Here is a 27,354-nt window from a genome sequence, read left to right as displayed (position 1 = left end):
GACATGGTTTAGAGGTGGACCAGGCGGTGAGGTTAATGGTTGGACTCGATGATCTCAGAGGTCCTTTCCAACCTCAAGGATTCTATGATTCTATATTGTAAATTATAGCTATACAAAACCTCAGCTTCTAAACTGTAACATGAATCAACGGATTGTGTTGTGTTCTAGAGGGTATATTGTATAGTAATTTCCACTGCTATCAAAATTAAGTATTTAAAACGGGGCGGCGGAGGGGGGAAGCTACTGAATCACCAGCTGCCTCCTGGTAACTTGTGGCAAAACTCTTCTACAAAGGATTACAGTGTTTTACAATCGCACACCATACTATAGCTTGGTACTTGATACCCAGGCGCTCCCTACCACCTCCAGTTTAGGAACTGCAGTCCTGAATAAGGAGATCAGGGTTTTCAGACCAGAGGACTGCAGAGACAGTCAGTCACAAGAACACGGCTGGAATGTGATTCACAAGAAGTCATGATACAGTGGCCAAAAAGAAGCATGTCTCAGTCAAAATTAAATTTATGGCAAAATTCAGTAAGCGGTATGTTAAAAGATACCACTAACAAACATCTTAGAATAGCCTCCTGGAGTTTATAGAAAATTATGGCAAAAATTATGTTCTGAAATAATAAATGTTAACTAAAACATTGTTTTATTTCTGCTAAAATATGCATAAGGCAAGCCTCTCCATTTACAAAGCTCTCAAACAGTTTTATATCGTATTCTTAATAAAGCCAGTGCTTAATTTTAACCAGTTTATTACTATAATGACATTATCTACACATACAGGAGGAAAAAAAGACAGTATTTTACCTCAATATGGATTAAAAAAAGACTGTATTAGGTCACGTAAGATGCATTCCGTTGTTCAGCAGTGTTATAAAAAAAATAATAACCTGTTTCCAAACTGCCTGGAAACACCATCTATTAGAATTGTATTCAGTGTCATCACACACGAGTATCATTACCAACATATAAAAAAAATCCTAAGACTACCTTAAAAATTTTGCTACAATGGTTGAATACATGATTTATATTTGGGCTCATATATTTAAAATTAAATTTAAAATATATTAACAAAAAAGACAAACTTTTAAAAATCTAAAGAAGTGTCACTCATGGCAGCAAATATCAACATATGCTTGGCATATAAGCAATTCTTACTGAGCTATAGGCTGCTAATGAAATGAATATGGCTAATTACACCCAGAACGATGATGGAAGGTTGAAGGCAAGAGTTAAAAATGTCATGTCTACTCTTGGATGCACATGTGCAGCAGACATTCAAGGATGAGCACTGAACCCCACTTATTTTGCTGCATTTCCCCCTGCATTTTTTCCAGTAAAAACACCTTAATTCTAGAGATCTAAAAACATATAATGAGCTTACCTGGAAAGAGCAGAACTCTTTAGTAACTTCCTGTGGAAAATAATCAATCAGCATTAAAAATGAACAGAACAATGAAAACAAAGGCAAGGAAACACTTCTTGGACTTTGTCACAATAGCTGAACATCATAGGTAATGATATGCTACCACACGTGGTATTATACCATGTTATAGATAAACATTACCTTTCTAACACACAAAAAAACCCTTAATGTTTTTTAATATCTCATTTTTATAAAACATGGATTTCAGAGAAGAAAACAACGAATAATCTTCCTCATTCACAATACCCAGCAAGAAACACTGTCAACAGGAGGAAAATGACCAACATCAAATTTGGAAAATGATGATCGCTTATATACAACAGAACATGCACGGCCGATATGGAAGTATATTAAAATATGAAAATTACTGACAACGAAAAACAGAAGAAATGCAATGTTTCATTTATCAATTTTAAAACAATTCAACAAAATCCATTACAGTCTTTTGAATTACAGCCATAAAAATAAGTTAGGAACGCAAAACAATTATGTACTTCTAAAAATCTGTGAGAGGACTGTAGGAGTAACTGAAAGGCAAGCATATGCTACCAAAATAAGATTTGTTTTTTGAGAAAAAATAAACCAATAGTTTCTAAAAAGTTACAGTAAAAACCCCAAGGTGTTAGCTTGTGGAAGCCGGTTCTAGAACATTAATCTAGCCATTATTACAGCAAACAAAAAGGGAAGTTTTCTTATAGTTTGTCTAAAACAAAGAAGTTGAATAGAACTACAAAATTATCTGAATTCTTTAAGAAAAAAGATCATTGGGCACTTGCGGATAGCACAGAACTACAATGTTTAAGGAAAATTTTGTCTTACTTCATTAGAGTCAAGATTTTCCACCACTGAACTGATGATTTATTTTGCTTTGAAGAGAGTTGTAAGTTTATTGTTATTTGACCATTTATCATGTATCCCAGAGATTCTCAAATAAAACTACCAAATATCCAAGTACTCAATAAATACTAGTACTCCCATTATGCAAGTCTTAAAAAAAAAAATTCACATAATTCAAGTTATTGCAAATAAATACTTAGCTAAAACTTTATAAATATTTAAATAAAATTCTGCTAAGTATAGGTTAGCCTCCTAAATATACAACTAAACTAACAAATTTATAGTCTAAAAGACAGAAAAATAGTTCAGAAAGACAGGTTTATTTTTTTAAAGTTAGACTCCTAGATTGCTTTTAGGGCAAACTCAAAGCACACTATTCCCTACTTCCCAATGCTCTGTGCTAGCTATGCTTCTTTGGTTAGTTAATGAGTTATAGACTTAAAACTGCCTTTTTTTTTTTTTTTTAATTTTAAAATCCAGATACAAAAGTATCTCAATGAGAAAATGTGCATATGCTCCGAGATTGCAAAGGTTACAGAAATCAGTAAACCCTCCTCAAGTCCTTTCTGTTCTCAAGAAACATACTCTGTCTTCCCTCTGTCTAGAATAATGCTTTTCAACCTGGACGGTCTCAGACAAGAGTCTTGCCTTAGCCTTTACAGGATAAAGAGAGCTAAAAATGTAAATTCATATTTCCTTTACAGCAACAAGTGTATGAAGAGATCTATCCCTCTACTGGAAAATTTAATGGAACTGTAAATGGAACTGTAATGGAACTGTAAATTGAAAGCATGGAAGAGTCACTGATCTACGGACAGGAGTTACTGTTCCTTAGCACAGCAGATATATTGTTTTCCAAAGCTGTATGACATCCTATTCAAAAGCAGAGAGCACATATTCCTGTTCTTTCCTTATTGACAAATACTGACAGGTGCACCTGAAATATTAAAACTGGGTTATATGTAACAGAACTCCAGCAATGTGGTGATTATTTGGCCTGTTTGGTCCCTTCCTGCGCAACTGGCTTTAAAGTGTTCTCAACCTGCTTCTTACGTTTTTTGGAGAAATTCCTCAAGGAAGCAACCAAGTATATCCCCTGAACATTTCTACTACTGCGATTCACGAAATTAACAGCACTAGTGCGTAGGCCAAACTCCAACGCAGACATTACTACCAACACTTCTCAGATCACGTCAGAGTCACGCACTTCCCGTTGTACGGTAAGCAACACTGCGAGCCACTGTTCTATGCAGGTATCTTACCTCATGTCGTGTTTCAGTGGCGAAATGACTACATGTAGTTTTTCAAAGATTTTGCCACATTGGGTGTTATAGGTAAAAGGTTTAATATTAACATAGAATGCCAGTTTAGGGTAATACGAGAGAGTTTTGACTACTGAGTAGCAGAGCTCCTGCAATTACAGCATGCTGGGATAGATTCACAGTTGACAAAGCTTAGCAAGCCCTTGGCATAACTCTGAAAGTTCTTTCATGTCTTGCTCCGATATGATAAACAAACAATAAGCTGATAATCCACGTCATTGCCAACAGAAGGAAAATGCTATTTTTACTTTGCTGATGTAAGTGGAATTTTTCCTTTCCCATTTACACTACTTCATTAAAAAAAAAATCTCAGAGCACTCTTGCAGAATCTCCTTGTCGATCCACCACTAAAAGGTGGAAAAGAGGATGAGGTACTTTGGTAAACATTTTAAACCACCTCTCTCTTCACAACATGTTCATTAGCACAAAACAGAAGTGAGAAAGAGCATGAGGGAGGACAAAAGGAAATCACACATCTTTACCACTTGCCCTTCTACAGGTAAGGGACTATTGATATGTTTTTGTATAAATCTATACCTTTACAAATGTAACGTGGATAAGAAGTCACTCTACATTAATATCAATTGTGAACAGGTCTCCTGAAAACAAGTGATTTTTAAGACAGCCTTTTTTGTTTATCAGTTCTGGCTATTTTTTTTTTGGTGTTTCTGGCTATATGCAAATACTCCAACAAGTGAAGTGTTTGTAACAGTCTAATTGATCTAAGTTCTAATTGCATCTAGGTTTCTTTGTGAAGTTTTTTTTTTTTGGTTTAAAACAGAAGAACAGCATGCTTTTATATTTACCTATTGCACAATTAATTACTTTTTCATTATGTTTCCTATTAAAAGTAATTCCACTAGTAGACTGAATAGCTCCAGAGAACCCATTTTGGTCTGTTGGCTCAAGGACTCCCAGAACAAAATAATAATTAAAACAAACAAACAAACAAACTCTAATTAAGCCATTACATAGAAATGTACTGAAAAAGCCTTGGAGAGTTCATGAGTAAACAACATTTGTTTAAAAAACACCTCTGTAATAAAGTACAGTACAGTATACAGATGATATACCATAATAGCTCCAGATGGAGCTGTTACAGACAACAATAATGGATTTAAAATGTTATTATGGGCTTTTTTTTTTTTTTAAACCGTGGTTAAAAAAATCCCCAGAGGATAGTTACAGCATAAAAACTACTTTAAAGGTTCTACCAACAAGTTGATATATAATCAATAAAAAGAATGAACATTACATCTGAGCAAGGACTCCATCAAAACCCTACTCTTAGTGCCAGGTTAGTGCAGTAACCTCTGGCCTGTATTCCCAGAGTTATTGCATCTGTTGGCTACAGGCTCTCCGGATGAAGGCTGGAGTATCAACATAGATTTCCAGCTTTCACTCTGAATTTCTCCCTTTGTGTACTTAGGTGAGAATGTTAACATTCTTACAATAGTTTTATATAAGCAACAGAACAGATTTCTGTTATTAAATCTGCCTTCTAAAAATATAAAAATATTTGCTATTGTGAAAGTGTCTTTCAATCATACTTCAATCTTCACAGTTTTAATAAGGGATATCTAATTAGAACCATCACTTTAGAACTATGATGTGTATTCAGCTGATTTCATGTAAATAGACAAACAGTTAAAAACATATTTACTAAGATTAAATACAGTCAAATTGCAAAAACATACAATCTGACAACGTTGTCATGTGCTCTTTCAAAGAGTGCATAGGACATATTTCTGCAGCAGTCAATACAGTAAATTCTTTTGATGCAATCCCAGTCAAAGCTGTAAACATTCCTAATTGCAGTTTCTTGGAAACTTTTTGTTCCTTTCAAGTTTTTATTAGCAAGTTGCACTGGGCATCCCCCTGCCATTTTTTTTCCATCAGTTACAGACAGTATCATCATCCACCTTTAACCCCTCTGGCTGTTCAAAACTACTCATAAGCATTTCTTCAATAGACTCAGGGTAGTAATCCTTTCCTTGCAGTGGACAATGACACTTTCCACATGCCATTGTTAGCAAGGCCCCCAGTGCATGATCTTGAGAAGCAGGTTGATGAGGAAGTATGCTATGCCTTAATGGGATTTCCTGCAGGTTTGGGATCATAACCGTACAGGAAAGTAGCTGCTATTACAAGGACGGCTCCGAAGAAAAAGACACTGAAGAGAATACAGGGGGAAAAAAAACAAATAAAGTTAGCTCATTTTAGTTGTATTACATAAACAAAATTGCATAAATCAAAAGAAAGGACATTTTTCCTGTGGGAACACAGATAAATTATATTTTTCCAATTTATAAAGAACAAAATAATTTGCCTATATTTATTATAGAAGGATGCAGGAAGAAGTTGAAATAAGAAACTTACATCCACAAAGTAATGTATCACTATACTGACGTATTCTGAAAATTAAAATTATAGTTTCACAGAACAATTGTCAAAAGTAATCAGACCAGTCCTTTTTTTTTTTTTTTTTCTTTTGCCTAAAGCTCTGTGCAAAATGCAAGCGGAAGCTAAAGAAGTGCAACTACCGTGGTTACCCAGCCATTTTAACATGTTACATGCTGGAGTTGTGTTTGCTTTGAAGTCCAAAGCTTATGTCAAAGCAAATTACTGCTGCTGAAGAGCCAGTCTGCAAGTCAGTATAATCTAATTTTTGGCAGATACATAAAGATTTATGTAAGGAAAAGATAATAAAGACATCTTTTGTATTGTGACATATGGGCCTTTCGAGTTGTTTTGATAGTTACAAGTCTGAAACAAAATATCCAAAGCCAACAGACAATCAGTACACATTTTGGAAAAGAACCTTGTCATAAAGACATGACAATGTTGACAATTTGATCTTCTGAACCAAACACTAAAAAAAACTGTGGCGCATGACATGATAATCCTTCAGAGAATACAGCTAGCCTATTTCTGGACACGATCCATTGCAACAGATTCAAGCACTTAAGTACTTTACATCTATTATCCCAATCAAAAATGATGAAGTGAGAGAAACAATTACTCAGTTTCAGTTCAAATAAATTCAGTTGGCATAAGCAAGGTAGTAAAGATTAAGTTTGATTAGCTCAAGTTAATCAAGTTTTATTAAATGAGATGGCTTCAAGTTCTATATGCTGCTAGTTGGCTCCATCTCATTTAATTATTTACCACTGTTTCCATTTTCACCATGTTTGCAGAAGCTGGTAAGTTACTTATTAATTTTCCATTTGAGTACACAGAAATTCTTAAACCACTTTCTACATTTGTTTTAATAGGAGAAGTATAGACTACTTCTAATTTAAGTTCAATGTCTTCCACTTTTTAAGCCTAAATAGTTGCTCTACTTCCTTTTTTGAATGTTTAAGTAAACTCTTGCTAATATTGCAAATCCTACTTTTAGATAAAAAGATGTTTCTTTATATGAGATACAAAACTTGTAACTATTATTCAAAATATTTTTACGCTATTAGTATGTGTAACATCTGTGAGGAGTGTAGGTCAGTTATAAGCAAAATCCTATTAATATATCTGAAAGTTGGAATATTACTTCTACACTCCATATATTAACAGGCACTGCCAAGACAAGCACTATTCCAGAACCTACCCACGTACAAAACCCGCAGTGCACGGAGCTACTAAAATCTGATTCACAAAACATCAGGACACAGTGTATTGGGCCTAGAAGCATATAGCAAGCATTTTTCTCTCTTTCTTGGTTGAGTGTTTTCACTCATAAATATGGTATGGTCTTTAGAAAAAAGGCCTGCCTTTGGGCTTCTGGGTGTCCTTGGGCAACTAATTGCTGTAGTGTAACTTCCATGCGTGTACGATTGCAATTATCGGTTTTAGAGACTGTTTTGAGATTGGATGAAAACCCGTATAAAAAGATTGTCATCGTTATCATTGTTCCGCCATAACTCCTCTTGAAGTGAGATGACTTGTGGAAGATCTGTCCATTCAGAGGACAAAGAGGAGACCTCTGTCAGGACCTCACTCAGGACAGCCAGCAGGGGGGGGGCTGGTTCAAAGAGCAGAGCCGCAGGCAGTACAAGGCAAGCATCAGAGCTAGAGACGACTGGCCTCAGCATAAAAGCAAAGCAGGAGCTCAACAAACTCAGGGAGATCGGGCAGGGAGGAAGAGCAGAGAAAGGGACAGTGAACTAAAACATAGAGCCTGCAAGAGAGAGGTTTGTCAAAAGCCAAGATTTGAGATTCAGTTATTCCTGACCTGTGGGGGGCTGCATCTTACAGAAAATTTAATCTTGCCAACTACACTGAAAAAATTAAGTATTAATTATGGTATGTTATGAAACTAAACTTTTATGTGCAAGTTGTATCTAAGCATTCTAAAAGTGTGGCTTGGACTTTTTAAATTTATTTTTGCAGTTATATCTGGTAAGCATTAAGTTTTCAACTACTTTTTTTGTCAGCATACGTGGAAAATAATTCTTACCTTGTAGGGACAAAATCTTGCAGCCAGAAATAGGAGATCAGTGTTGACAGTATGATAGAGAGAGAAGTTGCAAATCCCTTTAAAATGTTGTCTGCATATTTTATAACAGCAGCAATCACCAGCCCTCCAAGTGCCTGCAAAATATTGAGGTTTGGATTTGCAACCTGATAATTCCACTGAGAGGACCTAATTTAACAACATGAGTTTACTTTAGGAAAAGCTTTTATCTATGTTTAGGAGTATCACATTTATTTTATATTATGGATATGCACTGTTGAAGATAAATATTGGAAGAGTTCTTCTTTCCCCATTAATGAAATTGTTGCTTACATTACCATCATTAAATTAGCGGAAATGCTTGTACTATACATCTTTAGCCACAGGAGAAAGGGCATATATATATTTTTTTTAAACATTGCAAAAGAAATAATGCTTACGTGCTTTTATGTTGCACAATACTTAGTCATATACTTGCTATATATTTTCCAGGTTTTTATTTAGAGGTTTATCCTAATAGCGATAGATCAGACTTTTGACTATAGAATTCTAAGTAGCTTCAACAACACCCATTAGTTTCCCCAGTCATTTATAGAAGAGTAAATCCCAAGTGTCTTCACAGAAACATGTGATACAAGGCATCTCACCTGTAGAACAACAACTATCCAAGTAAGTTTATTGTATCCTTGAAAAAATCCATTCTTTGACAGTTGTTCTCCATCATAAATGTATACACCCATCAGTCCAAATATGCTACCAAAAAATCCTGAAAGTACAAGATTGATTTAAAAGCTTCAGGTGAAAAACATGCAAACAGGTTCCTTATCCTCAAGGACTGCTCATGTATATCTGATTTTAAAATAGGACTGCTACTTGCAAGACCATCACGTTCAAATGCTATCAGTGTTCAGACAGATATTCTCTTTTAAAAGCTATTTTCCACACTTACAACAAGTTTTGTCTGTTTCCATTAGGATGTTCTTATATACTTATCTTCCATTGCTTTCTACTGGAATGGGGTGATTTTTGTTTCTGGTATATAGCTAAATTAACTTAAACACAATTTCAGTTTTCCTGAAACTGGTCATGAATGAAGGCTGAAGTCACACTATAACCTGGAGAGAACAGGGAAAACTTTCAGTGGAGGAGATGGTCACTGACACAGCAAGAGCAGGACTTATCAGCTTGCCAGTTCAGACAAGGATCTTGGAAATGGGATTCTTCTGAACCACTCTCAAACACAACAAATGTTTACTAGCAGAGACAATGTCAAAAGAAGAAATTGAGATGAGATTAAAAAGTTTATAATTTGGTAAGTATAGTGTTCTTCTGTCGGATGGGAAACTTTTCCTAGTCCCCTCAGGCATGGAAGTAATGCAAACCCCTCCTCTGTGACTGAGGTAGGCTCTAGTCCTGAGCAGGAAAGGGGGAACATGTTTTCCATTCCTTTTCTGTGGAAAGCTGACCTCTATTTTCATTGCATTTCTTTGCGTCTGAAAAGGGCGGCCTTGTTTTGAACAAAATAAAACCTTCTGTTTGACAAGGAATAATTATTTTGTAGACATAATTAAAAGTTCAGGTTTCGTTCAGGTTAAACCAATTACTCTATTTTTCAATTGATCTGCTAAAATAAATAAAATCAACTATTCATACATCGCTAATATGATACTGGTATGCATTAAAAGCTGAATTTTTCAACAATTATTCAAATATATTTTCCAGTTTTTTCTACAGTTCTAATAATTCTCTACGGATATGAAAATGAAAACCAGGTTGGTTTACGGTTTTTGTTGCTTGTGTTTTAAGAAAAGCTCTATTTCAAACTTCATGCTTATGAATGACTTGTTCCTGAATGATACAATGTCTTAAGCAGGCAACTATCTTGCACTTGCAGAAAGGATACACTAACGTATTTCTGAAATAGTGATTTCATGTTTTAAATATTTTCTAAAAGCTGTATGAGGAAACCCTCTATGAAATATGACAAAATTCATTTAATTTTTGAACTGAAACCAACCTTAATAGTAAACATATTCTACTGAATTTTGTATTGAGGCAAGTTAAGCTCACTGACAAAAACGAAACAAAAAAATATCAGGTGATTCGATTCTCACTATTATCACAGACATTTATGTCTTCATATATCACAGTTCTAGTTATTTGTTACCTTGAACAGCTTGTGTTTAGACGCAGTCTGTTCTGATCTCATTGTTTTCACAAAGCAATTACTGGAACACTCAATATATGACCAGGCCGACTATCAAACTAGTGAACTCATTTGTTCTCATACATACTTTTGTGCACTGTAGAAAAATCTGAAGAATGTTTTAGAAGAGATCATTTATTTTTCAACAATTATTAATATTTAATTGGAAATTGTTTCAGATATCTGCATTGTTGCCCACCAAAGCACTTTTAGCATGGAAATTGAGAGTAATAATAATCAACTTTCCTTGGGAACGGATTTTACATTGTAGCTCCATCCAGAGCACCACATCTTATCTTAAATCCTGGACCAAGCCCCAGCTACTCCACCCTTCTCTGCCTCCAAAATTCCCTAACATAATCTTTCCTGATGTATCCCCTACACCCTGTTCAAGAAAACTTAGTTTTAATATGCATAATTTCAATAAATACTAGCAGATAGTAAGTAGAGGTTTTGATCCCCTTCTCTATCCTCAAGTTTCAAAACATTATGGACGTAAAAATATTAAAATATAATCAAAATGCAGTTCTGCGTTTTTAACTGAAACCATTTATAATTAAACCACAGCAACAGAAAAAGAAACAAAAAAATATTGCTTGTATTCAGACATTTTTGACCAGTTTTTGACCAACTATCTAATTAAAAAACTCCACACCATCTCTTGTTTTTATGGTACTTCATTACGTTCTACCAGTCTCAGTACACAGCCTTGATCCACTAAATCATCCTCATGACTTAATTCTGCAGTACTGTGGATTTGATCAAGAGTCCATTCTAAGGTGCTGGAAAGTTCAAATTCTGCTGAAAGCATTTATTCAAATATGCAGTAAATAATTATTGCCTACAGGTGAAGACTAGCGGGATTCCACTAGAGAAAGAAGGGTAACTCCAACAATAAGTTTTGTTTCTGTTGCAAAAGAGGAACAAAAAGATATTGCCGATGTCACATTTCCAACCCTACAAACTGGATAAGATTGCTTTGAGGTGAGGGAAAACTCATTCAGGAAAATGGATCGACTCTGTCACCATTAATATCTAGGTTCTAGAAGATCCAGAACTACTTTGGAAACAGAAGGTATTCTCTTACTGATAGGTGCACAACAGGTAAGGGCATTAAAATAGTTAAGATGAACTGTCTTTTGCATATGCCTCTCTCCAGTGGTTATAGAGACAACTAAACCAAACTGACCTTTGTACTGAAATAATAATAATTCATTACCTCAACTTTATTCACAAACAAAGCAGTTTTTTGGTATTAAAAGTGCCAACCTGTAAAAACTGCCTACCCAGACACAAGAGAAAAAAATTTAATTTTAAAACATCTCAAAACATTGATTTAGAAACATATTTTAATGTTCCTATATTATCTAAAAAAAGTAAAAAAAAAAAGGGGGGGGAATAGAAATACCATCTATATCAGATCTTATGAATTTGTGCAGAAGAGTAATTTTTAAACACAGAGGACGCACAGAATACTGCATAAGATAACATTCTTTAGAAAATTTTAAATACAAATTCAATCGACAGATTCTGTACAAGCTTACAGACACTCTATAAGCAGCTTAAATCAAGAACTAGGTTGAGATCAGAAAGCAACTGCTAGAATTCCATCTAGCAGAGTTTATATACTCTTGGTTTTAAAAGTAGATTTATGCACAATACTAAAATATTGGTGATATTTTTAATTTATATATATACACATTTTGCACATTTATCTTAATTCTTCAGAGTGCAGCATCTCTGAGAGATGACTAAAATTAAACTTACCAAGCTGAATATTTCTGATCCACACAGACTGCTTAGTTTCCTTTAAAATTTTCTCAAAATACACCCCAGCAAATCCACTAGAAAAGCATGCTATAAGAACCGCAATCAGGCCTACAAACTGAGATCCTGCTGAATGCTCCTTAGCAGCTGTTGCTTGAGAGTCTGAAGGCCACTGGATGTAAAAACAGTTATACAAAATTCACTGATAAAATCAAGTCATGAGCATCTATAAAATGCAAATTTGTTTTCTAACAACAGTAACAGACAATCACATACTTGTAAAGTTTTGTATTTTGCACCATAAATACTTTTAAAGGACTGCAAAGCTATAATTTTTCTTACTACATATTTGTAAGGCATAAAATTGTGCCTGAGCAGGGAGAATACCCATCAATTTAAACAGGTCCATGATTTATGTTTTATAAACCAGAACTGTTTCTGAATCCCAGCATGACTTATCACAGTCATTCACAGTCACCAACTTTTGCCACCCGACAGTTACCTTACAAATATAAGCACAGTTAGAAAACCACTTACACCAGCTGTCTAAGATGGGATAAATTGTCTTTTACATGTGCCCCTCTTCAGTGATTATGCAGACGACTAAAACAAGCTGAAATTTATGAAGCTAAATCCTGCAATATTTCTAATGCTAACAGAATAAAATGCAGTGCCATAGACAAAAACATACTGAAGAGTCTGCTAATTACTATCAGAATGTTTTGTTCTCATTTTTAATTATTAAATTTGAAAATTCTACAAAATTTAATCCTCAGAATTTTTTTAAATCCTTAAGTTTTAAAATAAAAGTTTCTAGGATCTGCTGAAATCTGCTAAAAATTCTTAGACTAATCTCTTATCCCATGATCCTGCCCTCTGAAAACTACAAACTCCTGTACCCGCGCTATTTAGAACAGAGGCCAAGTTTGCCTCTTGAAAAAGTTCAGGTAAATTTGCCATGCTGAAACCGTATCACAAGGTGAGCAGCAAGACTGTGCTGGCACAGAAGATCTGTGAATCCCTAATGTCTGAAGTAGTATGCTAACAAATACTGCTATCATGGTTGTTTGTAGGTTCCTCCAGAGGCCCTGTCGTGTTCTACAGTAGAGCAGTGGGACACAAAAGAGGTGTTACCTTCTACCTTTGAACCATTTCTGGTGTCCTCTAGCCCTGACCAGTTGTGATTCATAGCTCCTGACCATACTGTGGTGCTCGTGTGCAGCTGGTAGAATCAGAAGGCTATATAATCAGTATAGAAATCCATGTTCCTTGAATAAATACATTAAATAAACACAAACCACCTCTTAATATTTACCTGCACAAGTGCCACTCCTGTCATCAATATTACTAATGAAAGCCACTGGTATATGCCCAATTTCTTGCTTAACATGGACACAGAAAATAATGCTGTGGTAAGAATTTTCAGTTGATATGTAACCTAGAAGAACCCAGAAACAGTTACTACCGCATAATTCATGGGGGTTTTTTGAAACTTACAGAGAAATCCAAATGTACAGTACCTGGTATGTGGCTGCATCTAGGTTTGACAATGCTACATAGAGCAAGTTATTCTGAAGAGTATAAATTCCTGAAGGAATAGCAAGCTTAAGAGTTTCCATGGGTTTGTTAAGGATTTCATCATGTAGCACTCTGTTCAGAGTCCGTAAATTGCACTCTATGCAAAGAAACAACAAAAGAAATAGACATTCACTAAGAGAGACGGAAGGGGAAAAAAACGAGAGCACGCGATGTTCTGTGCTCAAAGATTGTTGCTCCCTTTTTGTAGCTATCACTGCTATCAAGACCTCAAAATACTGTCTATGTTTGTTTGACTTTCATGAGTGTCGTATGTGTAAGAAAAAAAGGCTGCAAAGTGTCTTCCTGTAGCCTGGAATATCAGAACGAGAATAATTACTCAGAACACTTTAACTAAAATTTACTGAAACCATATCAATATTTGAAGATAATATATTCATTAAAGAGTATCACCTAAAAAGTGCACATTTAGAAGCCTACAGAGTCATCAATATTTATGCATATACAATAATATTTTTAAGCTGTTGAAGATCAAATGTATGTGTCAAGGAACTGGATAAAGTCAGTATAAAATATACAAAATAAGAACTAGAGTAAATCTGAACATACTTTTTTTGAGCTTAAAACTGTGCTTCTTCCTGTAGTAATGAAATAGCTTCCTCCCTTCTGCATCTGCCGTTTATTATAGGCTTCTAAATTATCATTCATGCTTTGGAGACACTGAAAGCTTTTCATTTTTTCCTACTTCTACATATGAATTTTTTAAAAAGCCTGAGCAAACACAAGCTTCAAGCTGTTAGTAGAAAATTTATTCTTGCACTCCTCAGTATCCACATTCTTTAAAGAGAACTCTCTTCAGCAAATATACAATATCTTGTATAATGTGTTGAGGAGTGAAGTATGATTAGTGTCTTTCCAAGACTATTTCTTAAATGAGAAGGGAAACGCTTTGCTGTATGCCTGTACTCACATGGCTGCTTTGCAGTTGCCACTACAATACAGCATATTGATTAGGAAAATTACTTGGTGCAAAATTTGACACATACTGCTGTCTTTGTAGACCAATAGAACACAGGCCAAAATCTTCAGAAGTTCAGCAATAACTACTGCAGTAGAGGATAAGTAACGCGGTCCTTCTTCTTTCAGCGTCCGAGAATAACGCATGGTCAAGACTAAACTTGTGGTCTGAAAAACCAGGATGCCCAAGGAAAGGTATTTTAAATTGGTAGACATTTCTTGACTTTTTTCTTCCTGAAACAGAAGAAAAACAAAACAAAACAAAACAAAACAAAACAAAACAAGGCTTAAAAGGCAATATTGCAGATAGATGTTTCCCCTGGGAATCAGCATATTAAAAAAAAATATCCAGGAGGCTCAGCCAAAGGAAAACAACAAACCTAATCTGATATTTAAAAAGAAAAAGGAGACTAACATTTTAAAAATGTTTCTCAAATACATGATTACAAATGGAGAAGCATATCAGAATATTAGGAGAAGCGATAACTAATAGAGAAATGAAATATTTCTTATCTGTGATAATAAGTAAAGTAAAATAAGGACTATTAACTGATAATGAGCTTTCCAATAAGTGGTTTTACAAAAGAAATCTCCCAAGTTAAATCAGTCATGGATTTCTTTATGTAGGTGAAGGCTCAGAAGGTATTTTCAAAGTGAAAAAGCCCCACACTGTGGTACTGCAGAAAGCCCAGTACCCCTGCTGCAATGAGCTATTCCCAGAATGAAGAGACCTCGTTCTTCCACCTCTCCAAAGTTTTTTAGGTTGCAGTCTCTGCCTTGCCAGATGACACAGTGCCAGCACAAGACAGGGTGAGGGTTGGGCTGCTTTAAATGAAAATGAGAGGTATGCCTGACGCTGAAGGAAAAGGAGAGTTGTGGGAAAGCAGGGTTGGATCGGAAGAAGGGGGACGGAGGAGCTGCAGGGGAGCCAGCACTAAACCTGTCCTACTGATTATCCTGCTCAGAAAAAAATCAGTTGAATATAGATGAGTAGGTGACTGCACCTACTTTCTCATACTGCACTGACTACTACAAACCTTACATTAGTAAAGCTCTATCATCCTCATCTCTACCATGAACTTCCACCAAGCTGATGTGGTTTTCTTTGCCCTTTGTCCCCAATAAAAGCAGTAACTTAGTGCAGGAGACTAATAGAGACAGCAATTGTCATTTTGCAAGCACAATATATTACATGGAAATTAAAAAATGCATCACTGCTATTCAGAATATTATATAATTTTCTGCTATTCTTCATATTAAGTAAGAACTTCCATACACACAGAAATTAATGCTTTCCATAAAGAATTAACTACTACTGACTTCACTGCCAGCATATTCAAAAACAGAGCAGTGTTTTATAATGCCAAATTAAAATCAAATCAGTAATTAAAAGTTAACAAATATGTTTTCTAGTAGAAGAAAAACAGTAACAAGTCAAGACAATGAATGCACTTCTCACTTTTAGAAGTCTGGAGATGGTATAAGCAGTACTTACTGGATGCATATGCCCGAGCTGTCCCTATGCATGTTTTACACCTACAGGCACACAAGTTTTGACACATTAACTATCTAGTTTTGTACACACTACTGAAGGATGTGCTGGTACCTCTAAATATTTGTAGCTGAAACTGAAGCTGTTTCTTGCTGACTGCATTTCTCTAGGTCAAGATGCATTTCATAACAATTTTCACTGATATTTTTTCAGGGATCTGGAGAGCTGTGCTATTTAAATATTTCTGACTTGCCTTTATCGTGTCTCTAAGCATTAATAGATTTTCTCCAGTCAAGTATACAAAGTCAAATTAATATCTATATGGCATGGATACTTAAAAGACATTGCACTAACCTGCAAATAAATATGAATTGCGAACAGCCACAGAGATATGAAGTGCATACTTGTATCCTACACAATAAAATTGTTTACCTCAAGAATCATATGGCTGTAAAAATATTTGTAAAAGTATATTGGTTAAGGAAGAAGAAAAAAGATGCCAGGATGCAGAAACTGAGGGAAAAATATGCAAGGATTCCTTTAAGGAATCTTAATAGAAGATACTTTTGTATGAACTACGATCTCATTTAACTCACTGAAGAAACAAATGCTAAAGATGCAACTGCACTGGACAATATAAATCAGACAAATGTAAAGCACAAAGGAGAAGAAAGCTGCAGACAACATTCAAGATTTGCTAACTTTTTCCACAGGTTCTGGTGGAATAACCCTTTACATGAGGATGTTAACTGTGGAATTATGCATCCCCAACAACAAAATGAAGAAGATCAGTTACTCAAAGAGGAACATCTTTAAAGAATAGATTTGCTATAGCTGAGAACAAGGCAGAGAAACAGAAGAACAGTTCCCGTGAAGGGATGAAGAGGGGATATGCAAGGTCAGCAATCATACTCTCTGGAGAAATACCAGCAGCATAGAGAAGATAGAGGGAGAAAAAGAGAAAGCAAAAAAAAAAAAAAAAAAAAAAAAATCCACTGAGAGAAAAGACAGAACTGAACTTCATGAAAAGGTCTGCCTATGCTGCTGGAGAAAACCGACATTGCAAAACGCACATGTATGTGAGCCAACTTGCATAAACTTTCTTCCACCTTTTCCATCTACCTCATTGCTTAGTATTGCTTTTCCAGATTGTCAGGTCTCAAAGAGCAACGTATGGTTAAGATGAACAACACTTAATTTCATGAAAGCACGTTTACAGATAAATAAGTTTTTAAACTTTTTGGTTTTCAGTTTTCAAAATGCTTCTGCACAAAATACAGATAATGGGAACACACATCTCTCCTGAACTCGGACCCAAATTCCTGCATTCTGTGAGCCTGTGAAGTGACAATGGGTTTTACAAATGTTCGAAATTCTCAGAGATCAATTCCTTAACCCTGAAAATAGGTCACAATATATCAGAAAATAACGTTCACATTAATTTCTTGCTGAAATACAACCATCTATTTACTAGAGCAGCTTAAAACGTAATTTTAAAAGTAAATCACTAATACCTTGTTTATGAGTGAGTATCCAAGCATTCAGCATGAAAACATACCAACAAGCACAACAGTTTAATAAGCCCATCAGCAAAGCCATAAGGAATACATACCACAATATTATCTTAAACTAGTCTTGTCTTCATTAGTAATTATGATAAATAAGAGAACTTTCCCCAGACAATGTGTATCAAAAAGGTGCCAGTAGCAGGAAAGATTTCTTTACCACAATTCACTAAAGCAGTTTCAGTTACCAAAATTCGCACAAAATGGACTTTAGGTGTCCAGTGTGATAGCTGAAATAAGGATATTTATTAAAGGTTGTCCTGTCAGTGGTCAGCAAGATAGGCTTGTAGAGAACAAGTGTGTAAAGTTTCCTGCTGTACTTACAAATAGTTGGTTCACAGAGCAGGAACTAGGGAGTCCTGAAACTTAGATATGCCAATGAAACAACCACCCTCTGCTGAGCACACATAGTATCTTATCAGCGATCCTTTAAGAGAGCTGCATATCCGTCCGTAGAACCTGTTGCAAACTAGGGACTGGATCCAGAAAAGGAGCCAAGTACTGGACTTGAAACAGTTGAACTGTCTTCAACTGCAGTTTCACAGCAGGTTTAGATTTACAGATTACTACCAGAGGCATAATCCCTCTCTTCTAGGCATGATTTCCCGACACCCTCACTGCAACAGACTGCGCAGTCATATACTAAATAAACTGTTTTCTTCAGTAACAGCCCACACTCTGGTGGTCTGAAACCAACAATGAAATGAAAGTTACCAATGCATTTCCCGTAGAGAGTTACAACCAAGCTTAGATTTCTTACTGGGCTTTGGACAGACTGCTCGGTACTCTGCAGGATGCATCTTTTCCAAAAACCAGATTTAGGTTTGCTAATTCAAAGACTGGAAGATGAGTGGTCACATTAACTCAGTGAATTTTGAAACGTGTCTTACAGTGAGAGGTGCTAAGTATCTGCAACTCATTGACTGTAAGGTAGCCTGTCACAGCTGTTAACTCAATGACTAGGCTCATTATTCTTTTCTTTTATTAATCTAAGTAAACCTCTTCTGTGTGGTTTATTCAGTACACCATGTAGACACACCCTACAGCCAGCAATACGGAAGGCAGGGGAAGAGGTTAAAGGCAGGTCTATATGGAAAGTCAACATGCAGTAAGCCAAGACGGTATTTACAGCCATGCAACATTTGATTTCAGTACACACAGGTGGATAAAATGCAGACGGATACTATGTGAAGAGTTGTTCTTAAAAGTATAAAGGAAGAGGAATTTTTTCCTGAGTTTTACAGACTCAGAAAACAAAACAAAACAATCCATATAGGAAGTAATACCTTCAGCTCAAAGAATCATACTGTGCAACGCCTGAAAAATACCTGTTCAAAGGAAGCAGATTTTTTTAAAAGTGGAAAATCACATATTTCCATTTCATAATACTCATTCAGATAAAATGAATAAATTTCCAACTTGCAGATTTTCATCTCCCTCAGTAATTTCTCCACCACAGGCTAAAATTTCATATTTTACATTTTATTTTTATATTGTCCCTACACTTTCCCTCCTAAAATACTGGTAAATTCTAATGTTTGCAGATGAAATACATTAGGCCAAAAGGAACATAATCAATTTGACTTAATGAACAGTAAACATACTATATATATTTTATTTTCTTCTATCCATTCTTAACAAAACTTGCTAATATTTATCAGGATTTACTACATGAGCAACAAGAAGATTATTACAGGACTTTCCTTAACCTTAAGATTTTTGTCTTTTAAAGATCTGATGGTGTAAACACATCTGATGGTAGGAAAACTTTTCTTACAGTCACTGCAGCTGGCTCACTTTTTATTATATTCATTAAATTTAATTTTCTTTACATTTCTGAAACTTCAAGAGAGTATCAGAGAAAACTTGAAAAAAAGAAATCAGCATCCAAAAAAACCCAAGCACCCAACACTGTCTCAAGAAGTAGCTAACACAACACCACCACCACCAAAAACAATTAACGATGAATTCCAGTAAGTCACATAACAAAAAAGCAGGTTAAACTCACAGATTAAAATAACAACATGCTCTCTGTCAAGTGACTGAGCAATCCTCAGTAAAAGTCATGTATGCAATTACTACCAGGTAACAGATGTGACAGGCTCCATTACAGTCAATGAATTGCAGGTGCTTAGCACCTCTCACTGTAAGATACAATTAAAAAGTCACTTAAAATAGTTTCGGGGTACCTATGGTCATGATGTCTATAAATCAAGGTCCATTTACCGCTTACCACTGACAGATCTTCAGAACAAGTCCATGCAGATAAAATGAGAGGAATTCAGGACAGAGGGAAGGTAAAATGTACCGCTGGTTGCGGCTCCCATCCTGCAACTGAGACCTCACCGGCAGAGCCTAGGATTCTACACAGGCACAAAAGCAAAGGCCTTCCCAGGTGATGGCCTAGGAGTGCACCCTATCGAAAACAAACGCATACAGAGTAACAGAAAATGGTGAAGTGAGGCCTTTCCAACGGGCTACAGAGTTGAAGTTTGTATTAACTTCTACCCATTTAGCAAAAGATTTGACATGAAAATAACTTCTACGGGCAACTATTTCTTTACTCCTCCCTACTCTTTCAGAAGGAAAGTTAAATTTAAAAAAAATAACTAACTATTATTATGCTTCCAGTCTTCACCGTGATGGCATTTCGTGAATGACATTCCTTCCAGCCTAGCTGTGAAATATTTTCACTGCTGGCGGTCTTTTAGAGTAAAAAGCCAAGTCACAGGAGTTATTGCTATTGCTAGCTCTTATTCCATTTTATGACTAATGAATTTAAGACTGCTTAACCAAACAAAAGGCACTTGCACATCAGTTAAAATACAGAGCCAAACAGAAGCAGACGACCAGCCTCTTAAAACTGCAAAAGGCAAAGTTTTAAGTTTTGTGTGCCAGTACACCAGGTTCTATGTCTGGGATCTGCCAGAAAATAAACACCGATTGAGTCTGCCTTACAGAAGGAGAAACAGAGTGGAAAGTAAAGTACAGTATTTCATTTCAGTGGAACACACTTCCTGGGCATTTGCTCCGAAATCAAGATGGGGGATTACAGGAACAGGATCATGTTCTCATATTTCTCAGATGAAATGTGAACCCAGTGCTGATGTCACACCTTTACAAATATAATAAACTAGCAATGAAGAGAAAAAGCACAATTGGAAGGTGGAGCAAGAGCTAGCTCACAGAACCTGAAGAACGCATTTATATAAGGCTTCCTTCTATGCTTTCGCATGAGTATTGCCCTCTTCCCAGTGTTGGCTAACACACAAGTAACATGCTACTTTCTGTAACACAACTACGTTCTCAGAGGAAAGTTCTATTCTGTAAATTTTCTTTCTGTTGGACTCAATATAGCCTTCTTTTTACCAAAAGTAATATCTAATACAACAAAGAGTTTATGTATAGAAATAAATGGATGGAAGGAACCTGATGAAGCTCAACAAGGCCAAGTGCAGGGTTCTGTACAGGGGTCGGGGCAACGCCCAGTATCCATACAGGCTGGGGGATTAAGGGATTGAGAGCAGCCCTGCCGAGAAGGACTTGGGGGTACTGGGGCATGAAAATTTGGACAGGAGCAAGCAACATGCACTTGCAGCCCAGAAGGCCTACCATCTCCTGTGCTGCATCACAAGCAGCGTGGCCAGCAGGTCGAGGGAGGTGATTCTGCTCCGCTCCGGTGAGACCCCACCTGGAGTGCTGCGTCCAGCTCTGGGGTCCTCAGCACAGGAGAGACATGGACCTGTTGGAGCGGGTCCAGAGGAGGCCACAAAAACGATCAGAGGGATGGAGCACCTCTGCTATGAGGAAAGGCTGAGAGAGCTGGGGTTGTTCAGGCTGGAGAAGAGAAGGCTCCAGGGAGACCTTATTGCAGCCTTTCAATATACAAAGTGAGCTTTTAAGAAAGACCAAGAGAGACTTTTTAGCAGGGCCTGTAGCGTCAGGACAAGGGGCAATAGTTTGAAACTGAAAGAGGGTAGATTTTGATTTGATGTAAGAAAGAAATTTTTTGACAGGGGTAGCGAGGCACTGGAACAGGTTGCCCTGAGAAGTTGTGGAAGCTTCATCATTGTAAATGTTCAAAGTCAGGTTGGACAGGGCTCTAAGCAACCTGATCTAGTGGAAGGTGTCCCTGCCCATGACATGGGGGTTGGAACTAGATGACCTTTAAATGTCCCTTCCAACGCAAACCATTCTGTGATTCTATAATAAATATCCCAGATGGTACTGAGGGTGCATAGACCTTTCTGAATCTAGTAAATGCTGCTGAACTGGGTTTTGAACAAGATTTTACATACATACAAATACTTTTTAACTGCCAAATTTGGACTGCTATCATTCAACAATGCATTTCTTTCTCCCCCCACTCCCTCAATATGTAATCTTTCATGTCTGCGTAGTTTTTTTTTTCCATGAACCATAATGTTATAAACATTTCTAATAATCTTAAACCTTGTTTTTCTCACTTTAAAATGCTACTATAGATGTTTTCAATCTTAGAATCATAGAATCATTTAGGTTCGAAAAGACCTTTAAGATCATCACGTCCAACTGTTAACCTAGCACTGCCAAGTTCACCGCTAAACCATGTCCCTAAGCACCACAGCTACCCGTCTTTTAAATACCTCCCAGGATGGGGACACCACCACTTCCCTGGGCAGCCTCTTCCAGTGCTTGACAACCCTTTTGGTGAAGATATTTTTCCTAATATCCAATCTAAACCTGCCCTGGCGCAACTTGAGGCCGTTTCCTCTCGTCCTGTCACTTGCTACTTGGCAGAAGAGACCGACCCCCACCTCGCTACAGCCTCCTTTCAGGTAGCTGTAGAAAGAGATAAGGTCTCCCCTCAGCCTCCTTTTCTCCAGGCTAAACAGCCCCAGCTCCCTCAGCTGCTCCTCAATAAGACTTGTGCTCTAGACCCTTCACCAGCTTCACTGCCCTTCTCTGGACATGTCTTCCTCAGACTTGATACAAGTTTCTTCCTTGTTCCCTCCCATAAGCTACTTGTCAGCTGTTCCTCCCCGAATACATGGCACTTTTCAACTAAACCACTGGAAATCACTTCATAATTTTAAAACTTACCTTGCTCTTTCTTTTGTTTTCCAGTTTGTTACTCATTCTTCTTGCTGGATGCATTATAATGTGTATTAAGTAGACGATGGAAAAAAATAAGCTATGTTTTTCTTAGAGCTTGTATTCTTCTTCAGAAGCGTTACTAAAAGCAAATCTTCTAGCAAAGTTTTTTCCTTACTCTTCTAGCAGAAACTGACTAACAAAGACTTTTTCATATGAAGGTTTCCTTCAGGTGGTATTCCCAATTTCTCCATTTACATTAAAAAAATTCTTAACTGGTGAAAAAAATTAAAAATATCACTGCATTCAAATAATATTTTCATGACAACGATATCAAGCACAACACAGTAGAACACTGGTGGACCTTGCTCCTGCAACGTCATCTAGCTCCCTAGCCACAACCCCATCTCGGCCTTTTTAAAATCATGCAGATACTTTCTAGCACTGGCAAGTGCACTTATGCACAGAACAGTTACACATTAAATTGTAACTGCTAAAGACCAACCAATGATTTCTTCTCAACTTTGCTCCAAAAACCTAGGCTTTTGCCACGGATAGTGGAGGCTGTATCACTGATTCACTGGCCTATCACTCAACCAGGAACTTCCACCCTTACCAAGTCTAACAAAGGGAATGCAATGACATATTAACTAACATCTAATTTCAGACAATGCTGTATATTGCTTAGGTCTCAGGTAAGATTTTCTTACAGTTTGACAGAAAACCTAGCAGAAGGGGAACTTAACGCTGCTGAGTTTTTTGATCTCACAAAGGTGGTGGGTTTTTTTCTTTTGTGGGGGAAAAAAAAAAAATCACCATTCTAATCTACGTATCAGAAAGGAAAAGTTGGGCATCGTGAATCTTAAATGTGAAATTTGTGGCTGAATACTCTTTAAGTCCACCCCTCCCCCTTTTTCCTTTACACCAAACCTAAAAATCCAAAGATAAGCTTTCTCTGACTGACGAGAATTTGGTTTGATGACTATTAAAGAAATCATATATTGAATATAAATATTCAGCATTTGGGGAATTCAGGCCCTCATTGAGCTAAATCTAGCACCAGTATTTCTTGTAAGATGAAGTCTTCAACTATGTGCACAGTAGTGCAATAGTTTTATATTGACATAACAGTCATTAAGCCAAACTCTGCCTGCCAGCACAGAAATTTGATACACCCTGCCTTAACTGCCTCTCTGTTTTTCAAACAGTACATACACTGCGTTCATTGTATAGATCACAGTATAGCAAGATCGTAGTAGTCACATTCAGATTCTGTGAGCAAGGGGGCATTCAGTCCTCAGCGTTAGTTCAAACACCCATCCCTCCTCAAGCATACAGGAGTGCAACGCCATGAACTGAAGCACTGCCTGAATGCAGCTCCTGCAGACGTATCAGGCCAATGAAAGACTGAACATTGCATACAGCCGGGGTTCAGCTACAGCTTACACTTAGGCTATTTATGAATTACTGATCAAGTCTGGGTGCTCGAGGCAATGCAGCCACCCTCAGTCAAGGTGACCTAGTTCGAGTAGAGTAACACAAACTAGGTACTACAGTAAAAATAGATCTGTAGATGCTTAATGCAGCAAGCTAGTAATTACAAATAAAATTAGACAGCTGAACAGTGTACTGAAGGGGTATGAATATAAGACGAGAAGGTTCAAAAATTCAGTGGGAAAATCCTGAACTCCTAACCATCTTACATTATTATGCTAGATCCTAAGAGGTACAGATCTTAAGAATCTCTCCTCCCCTCTAGAGACCCTCTATTGATGTGATCCAGCTGTGCAGCCTCCTGAGTTCCAATGAAGGCACTGAGCCTGTGCAAGCAGCATGCATATGGGTATGAACTGAAGTAGTTAGTAAAGAATAAGCCCAGGTGGCAAGCAATTCAAGAATAATAAGAGAGGAATAACTGTGTCTGGCAAGCCTGTCCCAAAGATCAAGTATGTGTTGCCCTCACTTAACATTGCCAAATCCGGAACTGTTTTAAGCAGACACACGTGATTAGATTTCCCTAGGTACCTGTTTCAGATGATCCCTGCCTTTTTCTTGTTATTGCAAACAGCAGCATAACTAGTATAAGGAATTAGGCAGTGTAGGCAGCCTGTAAGATTGTTGAAGACAGAGAGTCACTCCTAACAATACACTGCTCTAAATAAAGCAAATTTATACTTACTACCACTACAGTTTTTCCCAAAACCAGTATTTTTGCTACGCATTCTACTTCTACAAACCAGAACATCACGCATCCCAAACCAATGGACCCTTATCGCCCAGAACTGTAATTTTCAATCACAAGTTCTCGCAATGCCTAACACTGTTATAGGGAATCATGAGCTACAGTTTCTAAAGGAAGGGGTTACTGTAAATCAGTTTCCCCACAACTGTCACCTCCCTCAAACTCACCCTGCAACCTCTAAAGAAATTTGATGTGGCTTATTCTTTTATAAAAGAAAAGCAGGCATCACAGAGCTAGAGTATACTCTAGCAAACTGTCTACACAGCGACAGTTTTTGTGGAGCAGGTCCTGTGTACTAACGTAACAGAGAAGGGCTGAACAGGTCAGGCTCAACTCAGTCCGCATACAAAGAGTCCAGACGAGTCAAGTGCAGCGCCTATGGAGAAAGGCAACCCCACAGATTTTGGGAGAAGCAATCTGTTCATTCTAAAACCCATTTTGTCAGTCTGCACATAAGTTCTTTGAAAACCAAGGGTTGCCTTAGATCCCATCCCTCCTGTGTAGAGGCCACTGTGTCAGATAAGCTTCCCACTATGGTGCTCACTCAGTTTTAGAAAGGTTTTTTGCACATGTTCTTTATGTCCCAAATAACACGTCCCTCCACTGCTGAAAGCAGTCTCAGTCTTCGCCACCCAATCATTCCTTAAAATTCTTTTCTTTGGTATCCAAGTCTTCCTCACTCTGATTTAAAATATAGTTTATAGGATTCAATAAAATGAAACAACTTGGAGTACCTTTTGGTGTTTATCTTTTACCTTCCAGGATATTCCATAATACATATTATCTTATTATGTTCATTACCTCCGCGTCTTCTGGTTTTCTGACTTAATCCATAAGCTTCGTACTGCTGTAGCATTTCTCATTTCAAAAACCCAGTATGAAATTGTGACACCATGAAAATACTTATAAAGTGTGCATTTCTGTTAACTTCACACACGGCACTACGTCAAGCATAGTGAACACCTTCTCAGCAGAGCACCAGCTGCACCTACCCTGAGAAGAAACCCAGCAAGTGAGCCACAACCTTAGCAACAGTGGCACAGCTGCTGACCAGATCATAAAATCATAGAATGATTTGGGTTGGAAGGGACCTTTAAAGGTTACCCAGTCCAACCCCCCTGCAATGAGGGGGGTTGGACTTGGAACTTGAATGCATCTTGAACTAGACTAGGTTGCTCAGAGCCCCGTCCAGCCTGACCTTGAATGTTTCCAAGGATGGGGCATCTACCACCTCTCTGGGCCACCCGTTCCAGTGTTTCACCACCCTCGTTGCAAAAAATTTCTTCCTTATATCTAGTCTAAATCTACCCTCTTTCAGTTTCAAACCATTGCCCCTTGTCCTGACGCTACAGGCCCTGCTAAAAAGTCTCTCTTGGTCTTTCTTAAAAGCTCACTTTGTATATTGAAAGGCTGCAATAAGGTCTCCCTGGAGCCTTCTCTTCTCCAGCCTGAACAACCCCAGCTCTCTCAGCCTTTCCTCATAGCAGAGGTGCTCCATCCCTCTGATCGTTTTTGTGGCCTCCTCTGGACCCGCTCCAACAGGTCCATGTCTCTCCTGTGCTGAGGACCCCAGAGCTGGACGCAGCACTCCAGGTGGGGTCTCACCGGACTGGAGTAGAGGGGCAGAATCACCTCCCTCGACCTGCTGGCCACGCTGCTTGTGATGCAGCGCAGGAGATGGTAGGCCTTCTGGGCTGCAAGCGCATGTTGCTTGCTCCTGTCCAAATTTTCATGCCCCAGTACCCCCAAGTCCTTCTCGGCAGGGCTGCTCTCAATCCCTTAATCCCCCAGCCTGTATGGATACTGGGGGTTGCCCCGACCCAGGTGCAGGATCCTGCACTTGGCCTTGTTGACCCTGGTGAGGTTCACACGGGCCCACTTCTCCAGCTTGTCCAGGTCCCTCTGGATGGTATCCTGTCCCTCAGGCGCGTCAACTGCCCTTCCCAACTTCACGGATAGCTGCTTCCCACAGTCACTTCACCGGCACCCTTCCCCTCCCCTCCCTCTTCCCCAGACCATTCCGTTTACGGACATTTCTCTCAGTATCTCAATCCCACCCCTCCCCTCCCCAGCCTGCCCCCACAGACCTGCCTCCCGCCCCATCCACCAACCCCAAACGTCTCCCCCTCCCACACCAAAGGCCTCCCTCAGGCTTCTTCCCTCATCCACAACCGCGGCACCGCTCCCTCCGGAGCAGCCGCAGCCGGGCCCTGCTCCCCCCGGTGCCAGCCCGGGCCTCCCACCTGCAGCGCCCGGCCGGCGGCCCAGCTCGCCCCTCACCGCCGGCTCCGCTCCCACCAGCCACCCGGTGTTTCCGGGTGCCGCGGTCCCGTCCCGCAAAGGCTCCGGCTGCAGCTGCGGCCCCGCCCACTCCGTTCCCAGCGCCGCGGCGAGCAGCGCTCCCCGCCCGTCACG

The 27,354-nt window shown here is 38.1% G+C and overlaps 1 protein-coding gene across 3 annotated transcripts; it reads right to left on the bottom strand.

Moving 5' to 3' along the window:
* Nucleotides 1-1,818: 1,818 nt before the first annotated feature.
* SLC35A3 (solute carrier family 35 member A3) lies at nucleotides 1,819-27,301 on the bottom strand. 3 transcript variants are annotated; one of them, XM_087734203.1, is made up of 8 exons: nucleotides 27,183-27,301; nucleotides 14,597-14,801; nucleotides 13,535-13,689; nucleotides 13,330-13,452; nucleotides 12,015-12,186; nucleotides 8,689-8,807; nucleotides 8,045-8,178; nucleotides 1,819-5,764 (listed from the first exon to the last, which is right to left on the bottom strand). In XM_087734203.1, the coding sequence occupies exons 2-8, from the start codon at nucleotides 14,781-14,783 to the stop codon at nucleotides 5,674-5,676; spliced, it is 981 nt and encodes a 326-aa protein (XP_087590329.1). In that variant the 5' UTR covers nucleotides 14,784-14,801; nucleotides 27,183-27,301; the 3' UTR covers nucleotides 1,819-5,673. The 3 variants fall into 3 exon arrangements, with proteins under 3 accessions (XP_087590329.1, XP_009466556.2, XP_087590330.1); XM_009468281.2 differs by lacking the exon at nucleotides 27,183-27,301 and adding an exon at nucleotides 22,707-23,123; XM_087734204.1 differs by lacking the exon at nucleotides 27,183-27,301 and adding an exon at nucleotides 19,858-20,007.
* Nucleotides 27,302-27,354: the final 53 nt, after the last annotated feature.

Source organism: Nipponia nippon, unplaced genomic scaffold (assembly GCF_047370975.1).
Source record: "Nipponia nippon isolate SJK-2023a ecotype South Korea unplaced genomic scaffold, ASM4737097v1 scaffold_5, whole genome shotgun sequence".
Lineage (NCBI taxonomy): Eukaryota > Metazoa > Chordata > Aves > Pelecaniformes > Threskiornithidae > Nipponia > Nipponia nippon.
Note: the sequence above shows the minus strand (reverse complement) of the source record. Positions and strands in the feature narration are given on the sequence as shown.